The following is a 26,663-nucleotide window of genomic DNA, read 5'->3' as shown; positions in this document are numbered from 1 at the left end:
TCAAGGGTCTTGGTCTTTGTATTCATTAATTGGAATCTCTATAAGAAGAACTTGTGCGGGTTTTCCTCTCAAAGAGTGAAAGGTTTTGGCCCTGGTTATAGCCTACATTTTGTGTCTCTTTGTCTATTTATGTTCATGCATTGGTAGTTGTTTGATGAAGAAGAACACTAATAATCTAAGTAGAAGAAGATCCTAATCTAAAGAAGTAAAAAGCACTCACAAACAGTTACTAACAAAAGAGAAATCACCTAATTCATGATGCCCTAGGTTTCTCAACACCACAAACCCAACTTCCCACTCTAGGTTAATTTGTGCCCTAGTCCTAGCTAGTTGCTTGACCTTAAGAGGGCCGAAAAAGAAGATTAGGAGAGCAAAAATGAGTTTTATGGTGAAATTTGTTCGTGATCAACCATGTGACAAGACCAGTGCCTAGTCCTTGGGATGATGGAGTCCATGGGAGTGAAAATTTGGCTAAGTCTTGGTAAGGGGTGAGGAATTTTGAAGCCCTAGCTCAAAACCCTAAATATTACTCTTGTGAGGAATCAAAGTCAGTTGGGAGAGCTAAATTAAAGATACACCAAGGGGAATGCCATTCACATTCTATACATGAATAATGCATACAATGTCATTATCTAGAATCCATACATTGATTTTCAATAATAATTAACACAATGGAAAAACCCTAGATAACAAATCATTCCATACATTAGACACAAGAATAAAAGATTATCAAATACAAGGCTTACAAGATAAAATGCATGAACAATCCTTTATTGATCCAAAGTAACATCTCCAAGATCAAGAAATAGCTCCAAAATGCCAAAACACACCATAGAGTGACATCTCCTCAAGAATCCAAGGTCGAAATTCTCTAAGAAGTCGAAAGTCACATGTGATAATGATCCAATACAAATGACACTATACTCTATTTATTTGACGATTAGAAATGCTAATTAGCTTACAAAGCCCCTAAAAACAAGTTTGATGTCTAAATGAACTTAGGTTATATGCCAACCCATTAGCTTTTTGAAATATGTTCTAACAAGCCCACACGTATTGGAGCCTAATTCCTCCCCGTTGTACCATATCCCGGATAAAGTGGTACCTGATATCAATGTGCTTGGAGTGGTCGTCAAACGCGAGATTCTCTGAAAGGCGAATACCACTCTAGTTGTCGCAGAAGATCACAATGGTATCCAGCACGTGCTCAAATAGCACACTGAAGAGCTTCCGCAACCAAACAGCTTCACAACAGGCCATATTCGCAACAATGTATTTGGTCTCGTTGGTGCTTAAAGCAACCGATTTATGCTTCCTGCTAATCCAAGATAATGAAGCAGACCCCAAAGAGAAGCAACACCCAGACGTGCTCTTACGATCCACCACACTGCCAGCCCAGTCAGCGTCAGTATATCCATGTAGCCTCAAATTCCCGGCAGTGTATCTCAGTCCATAATGGATTGTGCCTCAAATATATCTCAAGAGATTCTTAGCAGCAATCCATTGAATGTGATGAGGCTCAACCATAAATTGACTCAACGTGTTCACAGCGAAGCACATGTCAGGACGGGAGTTTACCAAGAACATTAGAGCTCCCACAAGTTGACGATACTCGGAAGGGTTCACTAATTTGGGCCCAACAGCACTACCACATAGCTTCTTGAAGTTGAGTTCCATTGGAGTAGACACGGACTTGCAATCCACCATCCCACATCTCTCAAGTAACTTCACAATGTATATTCCTTGAGAAAGGAAAATCTCACCTGGCTTGCCAGACTTCCAGCCCTAGGAAGTAATGCATCAGTCCTAGGTCCTTCATCTCGAATTGGGAAGCCAACTCCCTCTTGCGTTGATGAATGAGAAGGTCATCACTTGTCAGAAAGAGATCATCTACATAAAGGACCAGAATGAGAGGCATGTCCTTTTCAACCTTGAAGTATAGGTTCGAGTCAACTTAACTCCTTGTAAACACATCTTCATAAGATAGTTATCTATCCTCTCATACCAAGCCCTAGGGGCTTGCTTCAACCCATAGAGGGCTTTCTTCAACCTGCATACATGTGTCTTACGATCTTGAACTTCGAACCCCTCGAGTTTTTCTACATAGACTTCCTCCTTAAGCGAGCCATGCAAGAAAGCAGTTTTGACATCCATTTGGTGTAGGCTCCATCCTTGCAAGGCAGCAAGAGCTATGATCGAACGAATAGTGGTATATCGGGAAACCGATGCAAATATCTCATCATAGTCCACTCCTTCCTTTTGAGAGAAGCCTCGAGCAACGAACCTGGCTTTAAACTTTTCAGCTCCGTGATTGATTTTGGAAAGCCATATTGAAGTGACCACTGACTTGTCCTTAGGTCTAGGAACCACATCCTAGACATCATTCTTCATGATCGACTCATATTCCTCATTCATCACATCCTTCCAAACTTGGTGCTTCACGGCTTCTTTGTATGTACATGGCTCAAATTGTACTATGGTACTAATGGTAGCTAAGGTACCTATTCGACTTCTTGATTTCACAAAATGTCCCCCTTTGTGCAACATGTCTCTCAACATCTTCAAGAGTATCTTTGAGCCACAAAGGTCTTTTTCTTGAAGTAGAGGGCTCACTAGGAGGTGGATCAATGGGATCCATCAGACCTTCAACATTGGGCATCGGATCATCTGTCGGAGATTCATCCTGCTTTCCTGCATCATCATCCTTGTCCTTCCTAGTGATAGGAAGATCTCGGACTTTCCCAATGGTTGAATCTTCATCAAAAGTAACATCATGACTTATTTCCACTTCTCTTTGACCAGGCACATAGATTCTATATGCCTTCAAAGTTTCACTGTAGCCCACAAATGTTCCTTTCTTCCCAGATGCATCTAGCTTGTTTCTTTTCTCTTTCGGCACATGAAAATATACGGGACAACCAAAAATTCTAAAATGAGAAACATCAGGTTTCTTACCAATGAAAACTTCTTCGGGTGTCTTGAAGTCCAATGCTTGATGCGGGCATCTATTTTGAACATACACAGTGGTGTTGGCAACTTCTCCCCATAAGAACTTCGGTAGGCCTTGGTCATGAAGCATGGCACGGGTGGCTTCTATGATTGTTCGATTCTTCCTTTCGACAACACCATTTTGCTCAGGAGTATATGCAGTAGTGGTCTCCCTCTTAATGCCAGCTTCTCTACAATAGTCATTGAATTCATTTGACTCATATTCGGTTCCATTATCGGTCCTCAATATTTTGATCTTTTTCCCTGTTTGATTCTCGACCAAGGCTTTGAAAGAGCAGAACCATTTGAACACTTCGTCCTTCTTCTTTAAGAAATAGATACATGTTTTGCGAGAAATTCATCCACAAAAATTGCATAGTACAAGTATCCTCCTAAATATGTTACAGACAACATACATTATAGATCAGAGTGGACCAATTGAAGAATGTTGGTAGTTTGACTTTCACTGGAGGGGAATGGTCCCCTTGTATGTTTTCCAACTGCACAACCTTGACAAACTCCTTCATGATCTATGTTGAATTTGGGCATACCTGTGACCATCTTCCTTACATCAGGTATGGCTTTGTAATGAAGGTGAGAAAATCTTCGGTGCCATAATTCAGATTGAAGAGAAGTATCGCACGTCATTGCTCCCAACGGACTTCCTCCAACCTGATTGTCGATTTCGGGTAGCATCGGATGTGCTCTAGCCTTGAAAATTGGTGGAGAGGCTAAAGCACATGAGATCTCCAAGACCCAAAAATGGTTTGGGTAGAATCTAACCAGTTTGGGAGATATTAAAATAGTTAATATTTTTAATGCAGTTCCTAAGTCTAAACTTAGGAAAAATAAAATATTAATGTGAATTAATATAAAACTGGGTTAGAATGGTCCAAAAGTCATGGATCAAGCCAAATTTAATCTTAGCCGTTGATTAGACATTTAATCTCAGTCGTTGATGGACCAACGAGAAAAGTATAAGGGGAAGCTTGAGGGTCAGTCGAAGAACACACCAAGAGAGATCAAGAACTCGATTTTCTGGGGCAGGGTTTGCTGAGGAAATTGAGTGAGTGATCAAACTTGTAGCTGAGGGGCAGCGAATACATAGCAGAGAGGCAGAGTTAGTACCGGGAGGATCAACACAGAATTTGGGGGAGGCCATGCAGAGGCAACCAGGAGCTGCGCAGAGCCAGAGAAGGGCCAGCGTGTGAGACGTAGAGGCTTCAGAGGCTAACGCAGAGCCCAGAGAGGCTAACGCTAGGCCAGAGAGGCTGACGCAAAGCCTAGAGGCAATGTTAAGAAATTTTTCGTGGGACCGACTGGGAGCTGAAGAACTGGATAGGGTGACGCAGTCCCTATTAGAGTGACATAGAGCAACAGAAGCTGCATTGTTGCTATGGGATCGTTCATCCGATGATTTAGCCGGAATATTTGTCTCCGACTGAGAGGTACTATTACCGAGGGCATTCTCTATTTTTTCCGGCACCAAGGTTGTATTCTGAAACTGCATAATAATAAAAACCTCTGAATAGTTGCACTGGTTTTCCCGCATTGGGTTTTTCCAGGGACATTAGTCCAAAAACAACAATGTCACTTGTGTGCTTGTTGATATTGTACTTGTATTTATTTCAATATTTACATGGTAAATAACTTGTTAAGTAATTGAACAAGTACGAAGAAATAAATCAGATAGTACAGGAAGAATTTCTAACGGGTTAAACTTAGAAATTCCAACACTGATAGAGACCTTCAACCCTAAATCCAAGTGTAAATGCATCTTTCGGGTTCCTTTGCCAAACACGTACCTTCCCATCAACAAATGTCACCTTGAAACCTTTATCTTCCATCGCAGAAATAGAGACCAGGTTCTTTTTCAGATCAGGTACATATAACACTTCTTGTAAATGTAGGGTTTGACCTTGATTTAAGTGAAGAATGAGTCCCAATCCCTTTCACAGGATAAGTGGCATTATACCCAAGTATAATCTCCATATTTGTCTTCTTTTCAACTAAGTTTGAGAGGGCCTCCATGTACCCAATGAAGTGCCTTGAGGCACCACTATCAATCAACCAGTGATCCAATGTACCGGAGGAGAGGCAGTGGTGAGAGCAAAAATAAGATAAAAAAAAATTTTCTTATCTACAACATTAGTTTCTTCATACCTAGAGTTCCTCAACTTCTTGGGAGGACGACCATTTCCATATCGAGCATCAGGAGCATTGCTCTTGCCTTTGTTGTTGAGCCTATTGTTCATTTGATTGCCATTGCCTTTATAGTTGTTGTTGTCATCATCCCTTGGAGCATCCTTCTTGTGAGGACACTCTCTAGCAAAGTGGCCAAACATGTTGCAATTGAAGCATCTTCCTTTTCTTCCTTCTTTGAATCCTGGCTTAAACTCTTGACCTTGTCTTCTAGGACTAGCATTGTTCTTTTTAGCATGAGCGGAGATGGCGGTAGCATTGTTTCCATTTGAGAGCTTGTCTCTTTCCATCATCCTTATTTCTTCTTGAGTGCATCTAACTAATAATTCATCAAATCTCGGAATCTTGTCATTATTGAGGATGGCAGGGTTAAAAACATTCCATTCTCTTGTAAGACCTCCAAGTGCAATAAGAGTGAGTTCCCTGTCACCAACAACTTCTCCAATAGATAGGAGATCATTCTTGATTTCAGTAATCCTCATGAAGTAGGATTGAATGGATTCTCCTCTATCCATCCTGATGTCCTTCACCTTGTTCTTGAGAAAGAGGACTTGATTTGCATTATTTACTTTGAACATCCCAACCAACTTGTCATACATCTCCTTAGATGTTTCCAAATCAGAAATATAGGCAACCAAAGGCTTGTGAATAGAATCAACAATAATTTTCCTAGCTTTGACCTCACGTTTCTTATACTTTGTTTTTGCAGCAGCGGGTGCACTTGAAAGAGGTTCCACTACTCTTCCTTTGAAATAGTCCATAGCATCATTCTCTTCCAAAGTCAAATCCAGAGACATCTTCCATGCATGATAGTCAGATTTGTCCTTAAGCTTGTCCTCAGATTTGAAGTAAGATGTAGTCATCGTTGAGGCTAACTTCAAATTCTTGTCCAACAGCGTCCCTTAGTGATTGCTTTCCTGACCCTTGCTTGGGCTTTGTCTTCACTTGAGTTCTGATACCATGTTAATTTTAGATTACAATAGCACAATTTACTCTAATGTTCTTTTAGCAGCCCAATGACAATTTCCAATAATTTGCAGTAATAATCATATTAACCATTAATCACATTGACAATACATGCAGATAAAACATAAAAACATATACAGAAGACAAGCCAAGACAACAGTACACCAGATTTGGCGGATGCCAAGGAAAAATCCCGATGTGGGGAAAACCCTTTGATCAAATCTTCTTATTATTATTCAATAGTTCAACAGAGAGAGAAAGAGTAGAAAAGTCAAATAGATTAGCTCAATACAAAGTCAAATCAGCCCTGTCAAATTCTACAGTCAAACTTCAGCTCTAACCAGAAAGTCAACATTGGTCAAATCAGATGTTGGAATATAATCTTAACATCTACATTTATTTTTTAGCCTAAGTATCCTTGACTTAGCCACATGCACTAAAAATCATGTTCACACTTGGTTTTTGGTAAACTAGCTCAGTGGACCAACTTTCCCTTGTTTTTTGCCTTTAAAGGCTTAATATTATGGAAATATTGATCCAACCACTTTCCTAAACCATTTAGACATCTAAGTGCATGTTCACACCTAACCACACCTCTTCCACTTGAGTTATTTGAGGATTGGCACACCACATGAAGATTCCCCCTTAAATCAAGGGATTTGGTCCCCCGGACCATTTTAGCATGTTTTAAAGTTGCCTTCCTTGGGAAATGCGCCCCTCCTCATGCTTTCCTTGTGGCTGATAGTTGGCATAGGTTGTCTTGACTCATTGTTGTTATTTTAGGCCTCCTTTTATCTTTTCTTAGCCTTTTCTAGTTTTTTACTAGTTTTTTCCTAGTTTTCTAGATTCGGCAATTTCTATATAACCACCTCTCTTTGGGATTAGAGGTTTTGTTGCTCATTTATTACTATTGTTCATTAATTTAATACATTGATTTTATGGAGCAAATTCTTTCTCTCCTCTCTTGAATATCAGCAAATTACTTGTGTTTAATTTAACTAGAATTCTAGATCTATCGGAGTTTCTGCAGGAATTCTACATGGTATCAGAGCTAGTTCGAATCTAGTGGATTGTACACAGTTTTATTTGCAGGTATAGATCATCAGGAGGCGCAGCAAGCAGCAATGGATCATCTCTCTCAGCCCACAAAACTCGTTCTAAATCCTTTCAATTACTTCGAATGGAAGACAAAGATTACTCTGCTCCTCCGAAGCAAAGGGCTTTACAGGGTAACAATGGGAATGGAGACTGAACCAACTTCTGCAGCGAAGAAGATCAAGTATTTCAATAAATTAAATGAAGTAATTGGGCTGATATGCCTATCAATTTCCAGAGAACTCCTCTTTCATGTTAGCACAGCCACTACTCCCGATGCGTCTGGACCACATTGGAAGGACTATTCGGCAAGCAGGATGAAATGAGAGTGCATCAACTGGAGAATGAACTCATATCCCTCAGTCCAACTCATTTCAGCAACCTGCAAGAATACTTCACCAAGTTTAAATCCCTCCTTGTTGAACTTGATGCATGTGGAGTCAAGAAAGAGGAAGATCAACTCATCCTTTCGATTCTCTTGAAATTAGGCCCTGAATATTCCATATTTGTATTGTCTTTTCAAGCATCTAAATTGACTCAGGAAAAATGGAAAATGCCTCCATTGAATGACTTCATTGCAGCATTGACTCAAGAGCAAGCTAAGTTAGTCCAAATGGGTTCCATCAAGCGTTCAAAGAACCAAGCACTTGCGGCTACTGATGCTCCAAAGAGCAGTGGAAGAGACAAGCAAAAAGGGAAGGGTAAATTTAATGAATCGAAGAAGGAGAGACCCGTACAATCTTCAGAGAGCTCTTCTTTGCCTAAGGATAAGAAGAAGGAGGAAAGAACACTGTGTAGCTACTATTCCAAAGGTTTTCATCCCGAAGAAAATTGCATGAGGAAAACAATCGATGAGATGGCTAAGCAATTGCAGCAGCACAATCTCACTGTGCCCGAGAATGCAAAGAAGAAGGATGATAACAGAACGAGAGATGGGAGAGGGAGAGCACGAGATGGTCATGCTTTAATGCCTGTCACATCCACTCCATCAGTGTGGATCCTTGATTCAGGTGCATTGAACCATATGGCTACATCAAAAGATGAATTTTCCTCCATCGAAGAAAGCACCAGATCCCCAATTTACTTGGGAGATGCCACACCCGCAAAGGTGTGCGAAGAAGGAATTGTAGACCTTGAAGGGGGCTGCTTCACAAATGTGCTTCATGTTCCCTCACTGTCTGCAAATCTTCTCTCGATATATCAGATCACTCATTCCGGCTCTGGAAGGAAGGTGGAGTTCACTCCGGACTCCGCAGTGATTACCGACATTTCCACGGGCTCACAGCTTGCACATGGAATTGCAGATCACGGTTCTCGTTTGTATTTCTTCTCCCACTTTGTTCCTAAATCTATTAGCACTGTATTTCTATCACAATATAATGATATCAGCAGGTTATGGCATGAAAGATTTGGCCATCTAAACTATAAGTACTTGCATCAACTCAGCAAGGAAAACATGGTAGAAGGATTGCCCGCTATTAAATTCACAAGCGGTGTATGTCAAGGATGCATTCTTGGCAAGCATCCGAAGCAAAAGTTTGACAAAGGGAAGGCACAGAGAGCTTCTTCACCTCTTGGGCTGATTCACAGTGACATCACGGCCCATTCCCGCAGCCTTCAATCAGTAAGGCTTGATATGTACTCACCTTCATAGATGATTTCTCTCGCTTTACTTGGGTATTTTTTCTGAAATTAAAATCGGAAGTATTTGAATGCCTTATAGAAGTTAAAGCGCTTGCTGAGAATGAGTCTGGGTGTAAGATTAAGATACTTCGTACTAATAATGGGGGGGAGTATGTCAACAAAGATGTGCAACAACTTTGTATTGATGCAAGTATACAGCTACAACACACAATGCCATATACACCACAGCAAAATGGTGTCGTAGAGAGGAAAAACAGGCCGTTAGAAGAGATGGCCAATTGTATGCTACAGTGCAAATCATTAGCTCCTAAGCTATGGGCTAAAGCTATTAATTGTGAAGCATACATTCAGAACCGCATTCCTCACAAAGCACTCAAAGGCACCACTCCATTTGAATGTTGGACCGGTAAGAAACCGAAAGTGTCGCACTTTCGCATTTTTGGTTCACGAGCATGGGCTCACATTCTGACAAATAAGAGGAAGGCTTTGGAGCCTCAAAGTGTTGAATGTATCTTTGTTGGATATCCTGACAATGTCAAAGGATATAGATTGTTGGACTCTCACACTGAAAAGTTCCTTGTAGCTCGAAGTGTGAAGTTTGAAGAAGAATCACTGCATGATTTTTCAGCAGACCCTGTCGAGGAACCGCTTGTTGCCACTGATGAGGAGTCGTCTAAAAACTCTTTGAGCACTTTAGAACAGCCATCAGAGAAGCCTCTTGGGTCTGATTCAGAGGATGAGGAGCAGGTCATGGCTGCTCCAACTCAGCTGCCAACTTGGGCAGAGAAAACCCTGCAAGATGCGGGTGAACTAGTCAGTGATCCTGCGGATGCGAGAAGGACTAGATCACAGTTTTTTGGGGCTCCTCAAGCCCTGGCTACCACCGAACCATTGCTTCCCATACATTGCTATATGACACTTGGTTCAAATCCACAGTCACACTCTGAGGTTGCTGGAAACCTGCTTTGGGAGGCTACCATGGATGAAGAGTACTCTGCTCTCATGGAAAACAACACATGGGACTTGGTTCCACTTCCGAAAGGAAGAAAGCTTGTTCGATGCCAATGGATCTATCGAACAAATATTGCTGCAAATGGTGAGATCAGCAAGTACAAAGCTCGACTTGTTGCAAAAGGATACTCACAAGTACATGGCATAGACTAAACAGAGACATTTGCACCTGTTGCAAAAATAGACTCCATTCAACTAGTTTTAGCCATTGCTGCTTCTCGCAGATGGGAAGTTAATCACATGGATGTGAAGGGAGCATTTCTTCATGGAGATCTCAAGGAGGAGATATATATGGAGCAGCCACAGGGATACATTCAGAACTCTCCCCTCGTTTGCAGATTAAAGAAATCTTTGTACAGCATAAAACAAGCTCCCAGAGCCTGGTATGCAAAAATGGATTCTTTCCTGCTTTCCATTGGATTCATTCGATGCAAATCTGATCCGAATGTTTATTTGCTGCAACATGATGATTCCCTTTTGCTGATAGTACTTTATGTAGATGATTTACTGATGATAGGGAACCTTACCTCAGCTATTGATTCAGCAAAATCAACATTGCACAATCGATTTTCCATGACAGATTTGGGACTGTTGCACTACTTTCTTGGTCTTGAAGTTTCTCAGTCTACTTCAGGGATCAAGATGGCATAGTCTAAGTATGCATCAGATCTACTTGTCCGCTTTCAAATGACAGAATGCAAGCCAGTAGCATCTCCCTTTCTTTCGGGGATCAGATTTGAGGATGCGGGTACTACACCTTTGGTGGACAGTACATTGTATCGACAATTGGTTGGGAGTTTGTTGTATCTTACTCACACCCAACCTGATATATCTTTTGCAGTAGGAGTTTGTTCCAGATATATGCAGGAGCCCCATGAGCTTCACTGGAAAGTTGCAAAGAGAATCCTTAGATATGTGAAAGGTACTTCCAGTTTTGGTATCTTTTATGCTACAGATTACCCACTTTCACTGGTTGGGTATACAAACTTTGATTGGGCTGGCGATGGTACAGATCGCAAGTCCACCTCTGGTTATGTTTTCAGCTTTGGTTCAGGGCCTTTTTGTTGGTCTAGCAAGAAGCAATCCACGATTGCTTTATCTACAGCCGAGGCAGAGTATAGAGGTGCAGTGAATGCAGCTACACAGGCTGTTTGGTTGCAGGGGCTTCTCTCCGAGTTTGGTATTCAATATCCACTTCTGACTGTCATATTTTGTGACAATCAAGGGTCCATTCAGATATCGATTGATCCAGTTCAGAGGCAGAGGACCAAGCACATCGAGATTCACATGCATTACATCCGCGAGCTGATCCGTGACCGAGTCATATCACTGCAGTACTGCCCCACTGAGCAGCAGGTTGCAGACATCTTCACCAAGTCTTTCACTGAAAAGAAATTTTCAGAACTGAGAGCTATGCTTAGAGTGGTGGAGACAACTGAGTAGGCCCTTCTAGCCACTTAGCCCTTTTTTTCCTCTTTTGGGGGGGGTTTGTCCCATGAGGTTTTCCCTCTTTCTTCATTTTATGAGGATCTTTTATTTATTATACCTGAGTACCTAACATGGCATCTTGGCCGGGACTCAGTTTAGATAAGTGAGTTAGGATGAAGGGGGGGTGTTGGAATATAATCCTAACATCTACATTTATTTTTTAGCCTAAGTATCCTTGACTTAGCCACATGCACTAAAAATCATGTTCACACTTGGTTTTTGGTAAACTAGCTCGGTGGACCAACTTTCCCTTGTTTTTTGCCTTTAAAGGCTTAATATTATGGAAATATTGATCCAACCACTTTCCTAAATCATTTAGACATCTAAGTGCATGTTCACACCTAACCACACCTCATCCACTCGAGTTATTTGAGGATTGGTGCCCCACATGAAGATTCCCCCTTAAATCAAGGGATTTGGTCCCCCGGACCATTTTAGCATGTTTTAAAGTTGCCTTCCTTGGGAAATGCGCCCCTCCTCATGCTTTCCTTGTGGCTGATAGTGGGCATAGGTTGTCTTGAGTCATTGTTGCTATTTTAGGCCTCTCTTTGGGATTAGAGGTTTTGTTGCTCATGTATTACTATTGTTCATTAATTTAATACATTGATTTTATGGAGCAAATTCTTTCTCTTCTCTCTTGAATATCAGCAAATTACTTGTGTTTAATTTAACTAGAATTCTAGATCTATCGGAGTTTTCGCAAGAATTCTACAGAGCAAGTCACCTCCTTTGAAGCTTGGTCAAAGGCAGATTAATTCGACCTCCATCAAGTGTCAAAGTCAACCCAAAACAATCCCACAAATGCTAGTCAAACTTGGTCAAATAATAGTCTACCCTGTGGTCAAACAACCCTGAAGTCAGTGTTGGTCAAACAGTCCCAAACACCTCGATTTTTGTGCCAATTAATGTGGCCTCAAGAGAGTGAAATTCTGCCCCCAAAAACACCATTAAACTCGGTCAAAACAGCAAGGGTCAACGCTGGTCAATAGTCTAAAAAACTCGGTTCTGTTTCAACCCAGAAAAACAGTCCTCCTAGCTGCATGTGTGAGAGAGAGAGAGAGAGAAGATCCCCAAGCTGTACGAACCAATCTATTGAAGAGAGAGAAGAATTGTTGAGTGAATGATGTCCAAATGAGGAGAGAGGTCTTTTCTATTTATACACTTTGATGTGAATGAAGAGACACATCTATTGGACTTCTTGAGCCTACATTACGTTGAGGCCGACCTTAACAATTTGTACATGTGAGAGAATAAATTCAAAATCACACTTCTGCTTGTCCGAATGAGATGATCTTTATATCAAACTTGGACCTCTCGAAAAGAGGAATCCAATGCAATAATCATCTCCATCATATGAGCTGTCCCAAAATGAAATTTGGCCCTAGTTTCCAATTTTAACAATGTGGCATAGAAGCCCCATTTGTATTATTTTAGATTAATTATTTTGTAAAGAGAGCCTTTTGCCCCTCCTTAGGCTAATATAGGGGATCTTCGCTTAAAAAAAAATATTATTTTATTGTGAGAGAAGTTGAACACCTCCTTTATAAATAGAGTTGCACTTTCTCTCATTTTCAAGTGAGTGAATTGTCTTGCAGAAGATATGTTTTACATGGAGGAATTTTCTTTGGATTGATGAAGTGATGCTTGGATGAATAGTGTTATGAGTATTATCTTCCATTTTGCTACAATTGTTGGATTGGTGTTTTATTGAGCCATCCTTAATAAATATTATATCTTTTTATGAATTTTGATTCCTTCATATGCAAAATCTGTCATCAAGCATCCATCAAGGAAACTAAATTGCATTCTTTTACCTTAAGTCTCCTACTTTGAAAAGTTGCTAGGTTTAGATGGAGAAGTTGTCCTTCCTTTTTTTCCTCCCCATCAAATGTCTTCAGCGATTGACTCACTCCTTGCTTGACTCCATATGCCCAGAAATTCACAGATAAGCCAAGGCATTGATCCTTCATTTTCCATCACTTTATACGTTTTTGGTAAATCATGAAATTCAAAGTAGCATGTGTTTGAGCATCTCCAAAGCCTATCTCGAGCCATCAGTTCTTTGACCTCACTATTTCATTTCACCTGAATCCATACTTTATTGTAGATTATTTTGTGGTGTAAAATTTGCAAACTCCTTATAAAGCCATTTGGCTTACAATCCCCTAGTCATCTAACCTCTAAGTCTTGCCAGGAAAACCTCCCTTGTGGGGATAGTATCTGCCCACAAAACAACAAGGGCATTCGCTATTAAGGTGACAGTGGTGGTGGATCTCATTGTTGTCGAGGATCTAGTTCATCCTAGCAATAGGGTGTTAGATTTCGTGGTAACATTTTTGGTATCAATGTCGGGGAGTAGTTGAGTCCTCCTCATGATCCAAATTCCTAAGTCTATGCTTCAATTTCTTTAAATGAACTCATTCTGAAGTTAATGATAAATCTATTCATCTGGCGACTCCACAGGAAGAACGGAGTCCTCATTCTTTGAATATTTAAAAGACTTTGTGTTTGTGAGGTGAGACGAGCAACATTTGAAAGCATTTGACATCTCAATTTGGCAACTCCATTGTGAAAAGGTACAAAGTTGCAAATTTCAATTTTGGAAGTTTTGTATGGATAAAAGATGGCTCCCTGGGAGTTGCATGTCTTGCACCCAGAACTAGATGTTGAGGACATCCCAAGATATCCAAACAAGCCTCATCCAACTTTGTACAAGAAACTCCCAACATTTGATGGTGTCCCATTTGCGATTGTCCCGCATGTCTTGGCATTTATGAAGCATATCTCATACTTTGAATAAAGGCATGGAGATGTCGTGATCAGGTTATTCATTTACACTTTGGGACAAAATCATAATGGCTGGCTCAAGCATTTTTGCAGTCCAAGGTCTGTTCCATCTCTCAAAGCTCTAGTTGACAGCTTCCTCAGATTCTATGCCTCTAAACTGCACAGAATGGAAGATTCCTATCAAAAATTGTTGACAACATTGCAAGAAGAGGGTCTTCTTGACCTCTTGGAAGCCAAGAATGGCATGATTGAGGAGGAAAATACCACAAGACTGCAACAAGAGCAAAACCATGATCTTCCTCACAATGTTCCAGATCAAAAGGGAAGTTGTGAGGCTATTCGGGATGGTTGCACTGGGAAAAATGATGAAACTGGTAATGTTGAGGTTGGGAGAGTAATACTGATGACAAAGATCCCAATAGAAGCAATTATTTTGATGATATGCAAGTATTTGTTGTAGCGTGATTTTTTTTGGATGGTAGAGGCCATCTAGAGCATGTTTGTTGATGTATTTTTGGTTCAGAGATGGATTGCACTCATGCTGTTTTGGTTATATGCACCCTTACATGGTTATATAAATGAGAACTTATGCATATTTGTGCATAAATGATTTGGATTCATGTGGATGCAAGTGAATATATATGTTTTTCTTTAAAATTTAAATATTTTATGTACTTTTTGGTTGACCGATTTTTTGGTCCAGATTTTTTTACCCGTTCCAGTCCGGTTTGATTGGTTTCCGGTTCAGGGGGTCTACCTGTTCAGGTTTTGATAACATTGATAACGATACAAAGGTATGAATACAAATTATGATCAGCTATTGCACACTTTCCATTAAAATAACCTCTTCTCCCTCTCCTAATCATGTCCTTTCTCTCTCCCTATTCCTAGTTCCCCCAAGTTATTTTTTGCCCTTTTCTTTTTACCTCTCTTCTATTTCCCCAAAACAAACAAATCGAATTTGGTTCTGATCCCACTTAAAAAATTTAACTTTCAAAAGAATATAGAATGTCAAAAAACACCAATCCTCTAGTGATTGTTACTCTCAAAATGTTTGTAATTTGCTCTTGAAACTGATTTATTATCAAGTATAGAATTTTTGTTCATTTTTAGATGCTGGAAATCATTATCAAAGTGACCTGCTTTCATTTTTGTTATAAACAAACATAACTTCGTTGATGCTCCTACACCAAAATTCAAATCCAAGTTGTGCAAAGTGATATATTAGCTTTTGCATTATCATAAGAAACCTCCCCATCATTAACTCACTCCTTGAATAACTGTTAAGATATGGTATGTTCTATGCTTATAACAGTTTACTTCTTTTTCTTATTATATTCCACAGATTAGCAATCACATGTACATAAAGTAGAGTGCAGATAGAACATTAAACGATCGAAAAAAAACAAGCCAAGACAAGAGACACAAGATGTGGCGACTAGCCAGGGACAAACCCCACAATGTGTGGGGAAACCCTTTGATCAAATCTTCTTTTATCTTCAATAATTCAGCAGAGAGAAATAGTACAATAAATCTGATTTATATCAGCAGTAGCAAACCCTAGATCAGCAGCATCAGCATTAGCGGCTTCATCATCAAAACTAGGGCAGTCGATATCTCACAAACCGACCATCGGATCGGCTTGATTCCACCACCAAAAGTTGCAGCCTTCAAAGGAGGTTCAGATGAACCTACAGCGCAGTTCAGAAGAGGAGGTTTGATGGTCCACGCTAGTCAAACTTTGGATCTGCAGTTGCAGCTTCAGTTTCAGCAGCTTCCTTCAAACTAGGGCAGTCGATATCTCACAAACCGACCGTCGGATCGACTTGATTCCACCACCAAAAGTTGCAGCCTTCAGAGGAGGTTCAGATGAACCTACAACGCAGTTCAGAAGAGGAGGTTTGATGGTCCACGCTGGTCAAACTTTGGATCTGCAGTTGCAGCTTCAGTTTCAGCAGCTTCCTTCCACATGTGTGAGAGAGAGACTCTTTTCTACGCAAGAGAGAGAGAGAGATGTGATGAGATGAGTGAGTGCAAATGAGGAAAAGTCTTCTTGTATTTATACACAACTGATGATGTTTGAATAGATGTGACTATTGGGCTTCTAAGCCTACATGAGTTGTAGGTCGATTTGATAATAATTCCATAATCAAAATAAATTCATATTTCCATAAATACTTATCGGAATCGGATGATCTTTAGATCAATCCTACACCTCTCAACGAGAGGAATCTAATAAAAATATTATTAGCCATGAATAAGATGACCCACATGAAGTTTGGCCCTAGTTGCCAATTTAACACTCCTTCTCAACTAGGGAGAACTTCATCTGCAATCTATCTGTCAGTCGCTACTATTCATCCATCAAATGCACTGCCCTGTACAACCTGACCCTTGCCCTGCTCTGCTCTATTCTGCCTATTCTGCTTTGTCTTGCTCTGCCCTGTACTGATCAGTATTATTCTACTCTATTCTGCTCTGCTCTTGCATTGTTCTATTCTGCTCTGCTTTTGTCTGAATTATGAAGAAGAAGAAATGATCGAGGATGTATCATACTGACTCAAAGTCAGTCTCAGAGTATGTACCACTGGTCCCAAACCAATCTCAACCAACCCGAAGTCAGCGTCATAGTGAGTACAACTCCACTGGTCCCAGACCAATATCATCCTCCACTGACTCAAAGTCAATCTCAGAGTGCGTACCACTGGTCCCAGACCAGTAACAACCGACCCGAAGTCAGTGTCATAGAATGTACCACTCCTACCACTAGTCCCAGACCAATATCATTGATCCCAGATCAATGGAGGTCATCCTAGCGTAGGGAGTACGGTAGATACAACGATGTGTCCATTGGTACTACTATGGTCCCTAACTTCATTTCCCTGCTCATTGATCAGATAAGAGGTACTTCCCATGAGTCCCAGACTACATGGGTAGGATGCCTCGACAAGAGAACTTAATCAATCCTGTCCTCACATGAGAACACATCAATCCTGCTACAATCTCCTTGGAGAACACATTAATCCAGGCCTCACAGGAGAACACATCAATCCTGCTACAATCGCCATGGAGAACACATCAATCCAAGCCTCACAGGAGAACACATCAATCCTGCTACAATCGCCATGGAGAACACATCAATCCAGGTCTCACAGGAGAACTAATCATCCTGTTACACAGGAGAGCGAATCATCCCGTTCCACAAGAGAGCGAATCATCTTGTCCCACAAGAGAGCGAATCATCTTATTCCAGTGCACACCACCAGGGGAGGGTGAGCCACCCTATGGTCGTATGTTGCTCCAGTAAGAACCGCAAGCCCTCAAAGCTCCCAGAGCTCAATGTATGCAACATGTAGGACCCTTGTACAAGGGTTTCTTGACGACTCCAAGTCGTTTGGGAAAATCACAGATTAGATCTTTCCTCGAGGCTTTGACAAGGTGTATCGACTTGTACATCATCTTAATGCGATGGAGCCTTCTTGCTCATCGACTTACCATATCCCAAATGATGTCTATCTGCTGGAGCAATCGACGAATACGGGATTCCTCAATAATCGAATCCCACCTCTGGTTGTTATAGAGAATCATAGTGGTATGTGTTCAAACAGCTCACTGAAGAGCTTCCCCAACAAGGCAACTTCATACGAGATCATACTCGTAGATATGTATCTAGTCTCGGCGGTGCTTATGGCAACCGACTTCTGCTTCCTGCTCATCCATTATATCAAAGCAGAATCCAAAGAGAAACAGCACTAAAAAGTGCTCCAATGATCCTCCACACTACCTACATAATCAGCATTCGAATAATCATGCAATTTCATATTTCCGGCAGTGTATCTCAATCCATGAGAGATTGTGTCCTGAAGACATCTCAAAAGATTCTTGCCACCAATCTAGTGAGGCTCAACCAAATATGAGCTCACAATGCTAACTGCAAAACATATGTTCGGACAGAGGTTCACCAAGAACATCAACGCAAATGAGTTTTTGAAACTCAGAGGCATTTCCCAAATCTGGTCCGACATCACTACCATATAACCTCTGAAAGTTAAGATCCTCGAGGTAGTCACAGGCTTGCAGTCCACCATACCAAATCTTTTCAGAATCTTCACCACATATTTTCCTTGAGATAGGAAAATTTCCCTTGGCTTCTACCACACTTCAAGTCCTTGGTTCTTCATTTCAAATTCAGAAGCCATCTCCCTCTAACATTTGTGAATGAGAGGATATGCACCTGTTAGAAAGAGGTCATCCACATACAACACCAGTATGAGAGGCTTTTCATCTTCAACCTTAAAGTAAAGGTTAGGATCGGCTTCACTCCTAGTGAATCCCAGCTTCATCAAGTAGCTATCGATCCTCTCATACCATGCTCGGGGTGCTTGCTTCAGCCCATAGAGAGCCTTCTTCAACCTGCATACATGAGATTTTCAATCATAAATCTCAAATCCTTCGGGTTGCTCCACATAGACCTCTTCTTTGATCGAACTGTGCAAGAACGTGGTCTTGACATCCATCTGATGTAGGTTCCATCCTTGTGAAGCCACAAGGGCTATGATCAAGCGGATGGTCGTATATCTGGCAACAAGTGCAAATATCACATCATAGTCTATACCTTCCTTCTGGGAGAAACCACAAGCAACAAAACGAGCCTTATACTATTCCGTACTTCCATCTGCTGCAGCTTTATCTTGTAAATCCATTTTGAAGTATCAATTGTCTTGTCCTAGGATCTGGGAACTACTTCCCAGACATCATTCTCCATAATGGTCATAGCATCCTTCCATACTTGATGCTTAACGGCATCTGAGAATGATGAAAGCTCATTTTGTATGATTGTGCTCATACTGGTTAGGTATCCCTGATACCTATTGGGTTTCTTACTTTCACGGAAGGTTCCTCGGGGTGCAGCATGTCTTTCAGCATCATCAAGTATCCCCCTAAGCCATGAAGGCCTCTTCCTAGAAGAGGAAGGCTCAAGTGGATAAATAGGATCCATCGATTCTTCCACATCAGGCATTGTTACATCATCTACCCATAGAGACAACTTCCACAATCGTACGGTGCCACACCATTCTGCTCTAGAGTATGTGGTGTAGTAGTCTCCCTCTTAATGCCAACCTCAGGTTTGCCTGAGTGAACCAGTTGTAATATATCGGAGGTCTTGCTTAGGCTTGAGGGGAATGGCCCCTTTTGAGCTTTCCTTCGGCACATCCCAAACATACACCTTTTTCTACTCGGAATTTGGGCATCCCTGTTACCATATGTCTTACATCGGGTAGATCTTTGTAATGAAGGTGGGCAAACCTCCAATGCCAAAGTTCGGACTGAAGAGATGTGTCATAAGACATGACACCTACATGACTTTCATTGACCTGATATAATGAATCAACACGAAACCCAAGAGTAAAGGCATCTTTAACATTATTTTTCGATACACGTACCTTGCCATCGCTGAAGGTTACCTTGTAGCCTTTGTCTTCCATTGCCGAGATGGACACCAGGTTCTTTCGGAGGTCAGGTGCATTTAATACATCTTGGAATTTCTAGCCTTCTTGAATGGTTGTCCTCTTCCTTGATTTCCAGCATTCCTTTTACCTTTGCTATTGAATTTTCCATCCCTTCGATTACCATGAGAGGGATTTTGATCATCGTTACGGTGAGAGTCCTTTCTATCAGGGCATTCCCTTGCATAGGGACCTGCTTTATTGCAAAAGTAACATCGTCCTTTTCTTCCACCCTTAGGTCCAGCCTTTCTTTTCGATTTAGACTCGGAATTATTTTTTTTCTTAGCATGAGAAGAAAAGGCAGCAGGAGGACCTTTAGGCATGGGCATTTCTTGCTCTTCTACCCTTGTTTCTTCTTGAATGCATCTAGCGATTAATTCCTCGAAACTAGGAATTACATTATTGTTCAGAAGAGTAGTCCTGAACACGTACCATTCGGAAGGTAATCCTCCAAGAGTCGTGAGTGCCATTTCCCAGTCACTAATAGCCTCCCCAATAGATAGGAGATCGTTCCTAATTTCGGTGATCCTTAAGAAGTAAGCTTGCATACTCTCATCTTTACCCTTCTTAAATTCCTTCAGCTTATTTCTAAGAAACAAAACTTGATTTGCATCATTTACTTTAAATAAACTCACCAGTCTATCGTAGATCTCCTTAGAGGTGTTCAGATCGGAGATGTAGGCCACCAAGCATTTGTCAATAGAGTCCCTGATGATCTTCTTCACTTTAACTTCTTCGTTCTTCCATTTGTTCCTGGCAGCAGCGGATGCATTTGATGGAGGCTCAACAATATTGCCTCTCACATGGTCCAACACTCCTTGTTCTTCTAGGATAGCCTTGCCTATCTTCTCTTCGGTGATTGCTCTTGTTCTTGATCGGGCTTTGTCTTCACCTCAGCTCTAATTCCATGTTAAGATATGGTATGTTCTATGCTTATAACAGTTTATTTCTTTTTCTTATTATATTCCACAGATTAGCAATCACATGTACATAAAGTAAAGTGCAGATAGAACATTAAACGATCAACAAAAAACAAGCCAAGACAAGAGACACAAGATGTGGCGGCTAGCCAGGGACAAACCCCACAATGTGTGGGGAAACCCTTTGATCAAATCTTCTTTTATCTTCAATAATTAGCAGAGAGAAATAGTACAATAAATCTGATTTATATCAGCAGTAGCAAACCCTAGATCAGCAGCATCAGCATTAGCGGCTTTATCATCAAAACTAGGGCAGTCATTATCTCACAAACCGACAGTCGAATCAGCTTGATTCCACCACCAAAATTTGCAGCCTTCAGAGGAGGTTCAGATGAACCTACAGCACAGTTCAAAAGAGGAGGTTTGATGGTCCACATTGGTCAAACTTTGGATCTGCAGTTGCAGCTTCAGTTTTAGCAGCTTCCTTTAAACTAGGGCAGTCGATATCTCGCAAACCGACCATCGGATCGACTTGATTCCACCACCAAAAGTTGCAGCCTTCTGAGAAGGTTCAGATGAACCTATAGCGCAGTTCAGGAGAGGAGGTTTGATGGTCCACGCTGGTCAAACTTTGGATCTGCAATTGCAGCTTCAGTTTCAACAGCTTCCTTCCACATGTGTGAGAGAGAGACTCTTTTCTGCGGAGTAGAGAAGACCCTCTTTTCTGCGCAAGAGAGAGAGAGAGATGTGATGAGATGAATGAGTGCAAATGAGGAAAAGTCGTCTTGTATTTATACACAACTGATGATGTTTGAATAGATGCGACTGTTGGGCTTCTGAGCCTACATGAGTTGTAGGTCGGCTTGATAATAATTCCATAATCAAAATAAATTCATATCTCCATAAATACTTATCGGAATTGGATGATCTTTAGATCAATCCTACACCTCTTGACGAGAGGAATCTAATAAAAATATTATTAGCCATGAATAAGGTGACCCACATGAAATTTGGCCCTAGTTGCCAATTTAACAATAACCTCTCCTAGACCCCACAGGTAATGTTTGCTCCAAAGTTGACCCATATATCAACCAACCAAGAAGCATTTCCTCGTGACAAGACTAAACTTTATATTTCTTGAAGATGTAAGTGACTTCTTTGCAGCTCTGCATACAAACTAACTTCAAGGTTAACCCCTGTCTATCAAAGGAAACAGCATCAATGGCTACTTTGGAGAGACTTTCAATATCTAAGTTTATCAAGCCCTCATTTATATATACAAATCCAAATTGTCCTTATCAGAGCAACAAACTCAGCTTGATTATCCGTGGCAATGCCAAAGCTCTCAAAAACACAGTACGTTTACATCTCATTTATAGTCTTTTTTGAGTCTTCTAAATCTTGATTTTCCTGGATTTGCTTTTGAACTTCCATCGAACTTAGCTTCCAAAATAGTATCATGGGGGGAGGCTTAGTCGAGTTGGATCTTACTAGAGATTCTAACTTCAGTCCTTGAACAGGGAGGTATCTTCTCGAAATCTATAGGACCCAATGTGCATGGAATCTCCTATTCCCAATCCTTACTATCCATCTTTATGAGCCATCATCCCCCATTAACGTTGTCCAAACCTGCCAATGCAGTGAGGAAAGTCCGTTCCCTGATTCTCATGTTTCGTCTAGATATTCTTTTATTTATGGTAAGTCATATGATCCAACACAAGTTTGCTGATGCCATCTCCCATATGATGTGCAAACTTGTTAAATTAAAGTCTCCTTCGGCCACCTTTGGATTATGTTCCTCGAATCTTCTTCCAGAATCCTCTGCTAAAATGCCTGTTCCAGCTTGACCGATATATTATTAGCATATATGCATCTCAGTATAAAACAGCTTGAGTCCTCGGAACAGCATCGTCTTAATGGTGCCAACTTTCCCTTTTTCTTCAGCAGGAGTTGATTAAATAACCGTGGCCCTGATGCTGCCACAGATATTAAAAAAAAAAAAAAAATCTGGACCATCAAATCGCTGCTGCTACGACGAGGAGGAAGGAGGTTGTCCATTCACAGATTAAAAATCTTGGAAATGTCTTCTGCTCTGCCTTTTGAGAGGCATACCGCAATGAGAATTGGCACACACCTTCATGAAGGAGTTGGCAAAATTTACACCCATGTTTAGCAATCATTGCAGCTGGTCAAAGACATTTGAAGAGGATCAAGGGCTATGTCTCGTGTTGGCTACTTCTCTGGATTCTTATTGTCGATTTTTCCAGACTTGTTTTCATTCTAGCAAACAAAACGCCCATTGCAGAAGGGGTACAACGGCCTGCTCGAAGGTCCGGCGTGGCCCGACAAGCGGATTAGTTCTAATAAGAGAGGTTGCAGTTGTTTAAAAAAATACGGGTGGATTACAGGATTTGAAACTGCGCCCTGAGGAATCAAATTTATTGTGATAATAAATGCAGTATGCAATTAAAGTAATAAGATAGTGTGCTAATAACGTAATGAATGGGCTTACTCTGAAGAGTCTGCTAAACTGCAATTCGTCGAGGTAGTCCGAGTAGTCGCGGTGAGAGTGTGACCCTGTTGATGAGACAGCGGGGGACTGAGAGAAAAGCATCCCTGATTTGGGTTGTGTGGCCTCCTGCTCTCCTCCATCTGCTCCTCCTCTCTGGCGAAGGTTGGGTGGAACATTATTTGTTGCAGAGGGTGAGGATTTCTCATTCAGAAATGAAAATGCCAGGGGTCGTCGCTCTTCTCTGAGGAGCAATCGCTCCAGACCTTGACAATCTGATTTAGAGGCTGCCGGCGATGAAGTAGAACGACTCTGAGACAAAGAGGAGCCCATGTCCGCTTCAAAATATCACTCCCAGTCCTGAAATTCCGAATTTAGTTCTTTATCATACATGACGACATTCTTTTCAGGAGCTATGTTCACACGATAAATATTCAAGGCCAAACGCCGTGAGAAAACATGTTACAATTGTCAAATGACCTGTATTTTGCCATATCTACCTTCTTCAAGGCTGAAAGAATGGCATTGTCATTCTTTCACGGCCGAATTTTCATAAAGGTGAAAGTGGGCGCTTTTCAAGGATAGAATAAAAGCGTTACCATTTTTCCACGGCCAAATTTTCAGGACACAAATGTCAGTAAGAGCTCCATCAAAGGAATACAAAGGTGAGGTGAAGCCTATGTTACTTCTTAAACGCTATTTGTGTCGTAGTCGGTGACTGATAAGCATGGAGTGCAGTAAGAATCAAGGCATATGCACATCTTATTTGTTGAATCTTGAATGGCTAGGCGTTTTATCCTGAAAAAAAGGAAGTAGTATTTAAGACCGAATGAACAAATATAATAATAAATTTAGTTCCAAGGAGATTCTATTTTATCTAATATAAAATTAAATAAAATTAATAATTATATATAATAATATTTAAAAAAATAAATAAATTTATTTTAATTTAAGTAGTAGTATTAGTTTTTTTATAATTTTTTAAAATAAGAATGAATTAATATATAATTTGAAATTTAATTTAATTTAGTTGTGATCCATTTTAATTTTTGGATTTAAGAAGGATTCAGAGGGATTAAATTTATTTTCATTTTACTTATAGAGGATCCAAAATGATCAAATTTTTTTTCACTCTAAAAGAGATTTGCATATTAAAACATTTCCGAATTTGGTAAATCCAAAATTAAGATGAATCTAAATTGGTTTAATTATAATTATAATTTCTAAATTATTTTTTTGTGTGTAATTTAAAAGAGTAAAAATGTTTTAATTAATAATTATTATTATTTATTGTATTTTCATAATTTTATTTTTTATTTCATTTTGGAACTTAATCGGGTCAAAATATTTACATAACAGGAGGATAGGACAAGACAACATCTCTTCTGTATTGGGCTTTACATAACAGGCAGGATAGGACAAGACAACATCTCTTCTGTATTGGGCTGGAGAGTGTCTCTCAGTGCAAAAATTACATATTTATAAATTTGAGATCTCAATAATTAGTACATCTAAGTTTAAAATAAATTTAAGTTAATGATACTGATGGCCTCACTCATCCCCAACTTTTCCTAGCACTTGGCGCTAATAAGAACAAACCATAGGACCAGCGTCATAACCAAGGTCCAAGACCAAAAGGTGCTAGCCTATCGAACTCTTGCAACCGCCAATGCTCTCGGTGTTTTAACTTGAGGCGATGAACAAGCTGACACAGGGATGGTGGCAACTGAACTTACATTTGTTGTGAAATGGTCCCTTTATTGGTCATTTAGTCGATGGGACTACTCTGTTGCTCGTTGAGACTATTAACTTTCAACACTTCCATAGTTGGTTGATGGCGATGATTGATGACAATTGTCATGAAAGATTTATGTGTGTCGGAATTTGTTAACTAGTGGAACTGCCTCATGCTTGTCGCCACTCCTCAACCTTTGGTGCTTTCCCGGTAGGGCGATGGTAGTAAACGGAACTACAGTAGATGTGAAATGTTCCATATATTGGGAACATTAATTAACAAAAGCGCTCGATACTTATTGAATCGGACTAGCAAAGGCGTTTTGGTCGATGTTTATGCTATCCTCGATCTCTGATGGCTGATCGATAGGAAAATAAATAGGAAAAGGTTCTATCAGTCGGTGTGGTCGCCTGTTGGTTGTCAGATTGACACTCCAGGGTTGATCAACCAACGTCTTGTTAACCTCTAATGGTTGATGGTCGATAGACGGGAAACATTGATGGGGAAATGTTTGTCTCTGTCAACTCAAAGTGCGCTTGGAAAATCAAAATTTATGAGTAGATATTTTCACATTTATTCATATTCTCTGAACCTTTTGGAAATAAATTGTGTGGGTGTTTGCCCTGTCCAACATTTTGGGTGGACACTCCACCAATCATCGGGGACTAGAAAGCAAACATATACTAAGAGTGTGCACTGATCAAACCTTAAATAAGGAGAGCTTGAGATTAGATTAGCATTCAATAAATTATAAATTATTAAAATAAACAATAAATGGTAATAATCATTAAATAATGGGAGGAATTAGTAAGCTATCAAAAAATGCGAGAAATAAAACTATCAAATAAATTATTATTGTTAAAATAAATCAGTGATAAAAAAGAGAAATTATTAAATGAATTAATATGGTTAAAAATACATAAATAAATAAACACTCGAAAATGGAGAAAAATAATAAAATAAAGGGTTAGAAAAGAGAAAATTATTAAAAGTCAAAAGAAGAAATATTATAATAAAATAATAAAAAGGGGGTGGGGATTAAATAATATTTTTATATATTACAATATATAGAATAAATTATTGTCTAGTTTATAACATATAATATAATTTTTTATGATATTGTAGCATATTAAATGAGTTTTGTAATATATTTTATTTATATATATGACTAGTCAAGTGTAGAATAAGAAAAAATAAGAAGGAGAGGGGATAATAAAGATAAAGCTAAAATTATAAAGATGATGAAAATAAAAATTAAATAGGGGTAGGGGCAGGAGTCTAACGAGATTAAAGAGTAAGTTGATGGATTATTAGTTTCTAGGAATGCCTAAGTTTATAGCCATCTTCCCTTTTGAAATTATTGGGATTTTTTTCGATCCCCGAAGCTTCCCTAATGATTTGAGTATTATGAAATGGAATACAAGATAGGATTTGAGTATGGTCAAAATGAATAAGGTGCTTGGTGTTGAAGGAGTGCTTAGCAATCACAGACTCAGTCACTCAATGATGGTTGTTGTCTGCAATGTGCTCCTTAAGGTGTGTTGTGATAAGTTGGTTTGTTTGACCAATGTAATATTTCTCGCATGAACAAGGAATTTGGTAGACACCTAATCCTTGCATGAGGTCAATCTTATCTTTGACTGGTCAGAATAATTGTTTGAGGTTTTATGAGGCTTGAATATAGTCTTTATGGTCTTTTTGGGTAGAATACTGGCAATGATTATAATTGTTGTAGAGGTAAATCCTCTGTGCGGACAGAGACGATCCCTACTAGCCCAGACCGGGTCTAGCAACAATCACACAATGCTATC

The 26,663-nt window shown here is 40.0% G+C and overlaps 1 protein-coding gene across 5 annotated transcripts in view; it reads right to left on the bottom strand.

Moving 5' to 3' along the window:
• LOC149142200 (uncharacterized) overlaps positions 1–23,875 on the bottom strand; it is a 361,843-nt gene extending 337,968 nt beyond the window's left edge. The window contains exons 1-2 of one of the 5 annotated variants that reach the window (XM_089446684.1): positions 23,618–23,871; positions 23,121–23,477 (exon numbers count right to left, since the gene is read on the bottom strand). In XM_089446684.1, the coding sequence (XP_089302810.1) occupies positions 23,121–23,450 (330 nt within the window). In that variant the 5' untranslated portion in view covers positions 23,451–23,477; positions 23,618–23,871. Of the gene's footprint in view, positions 1–23,120 lie in introns of all 5 variants that reach the window. The other 4 variants (XM_089446685.1, XM_089446688.1, XM_089446686.1 and 1 more) reach the window with 4 other exon arrangements.
• Between the last annotated feature and the right edge of the window lie 2,788 nt (positions 23,876–26,663).

The sequence above is a fragment of the Pinus tabuliformis genome, chromosome X, assembly GCF_031772625.1.
Source record: "Pinus tabuliformis cultivar Carrire ecotype Pingquan chromosome X, CPIR1, whole genome shotgun sequence".
NCBI classification, from domain to species: Eukaryota; Viridiplantae; Streptophyta; class Pinopsida; order Pinales; family Pinaceae; genus Pinus; species Pinus tabuliformis.
Note: the sequence above shows the minus strand (reverse complement) of the source record. Positions and strands in the feature narration are given on the sequence as shown.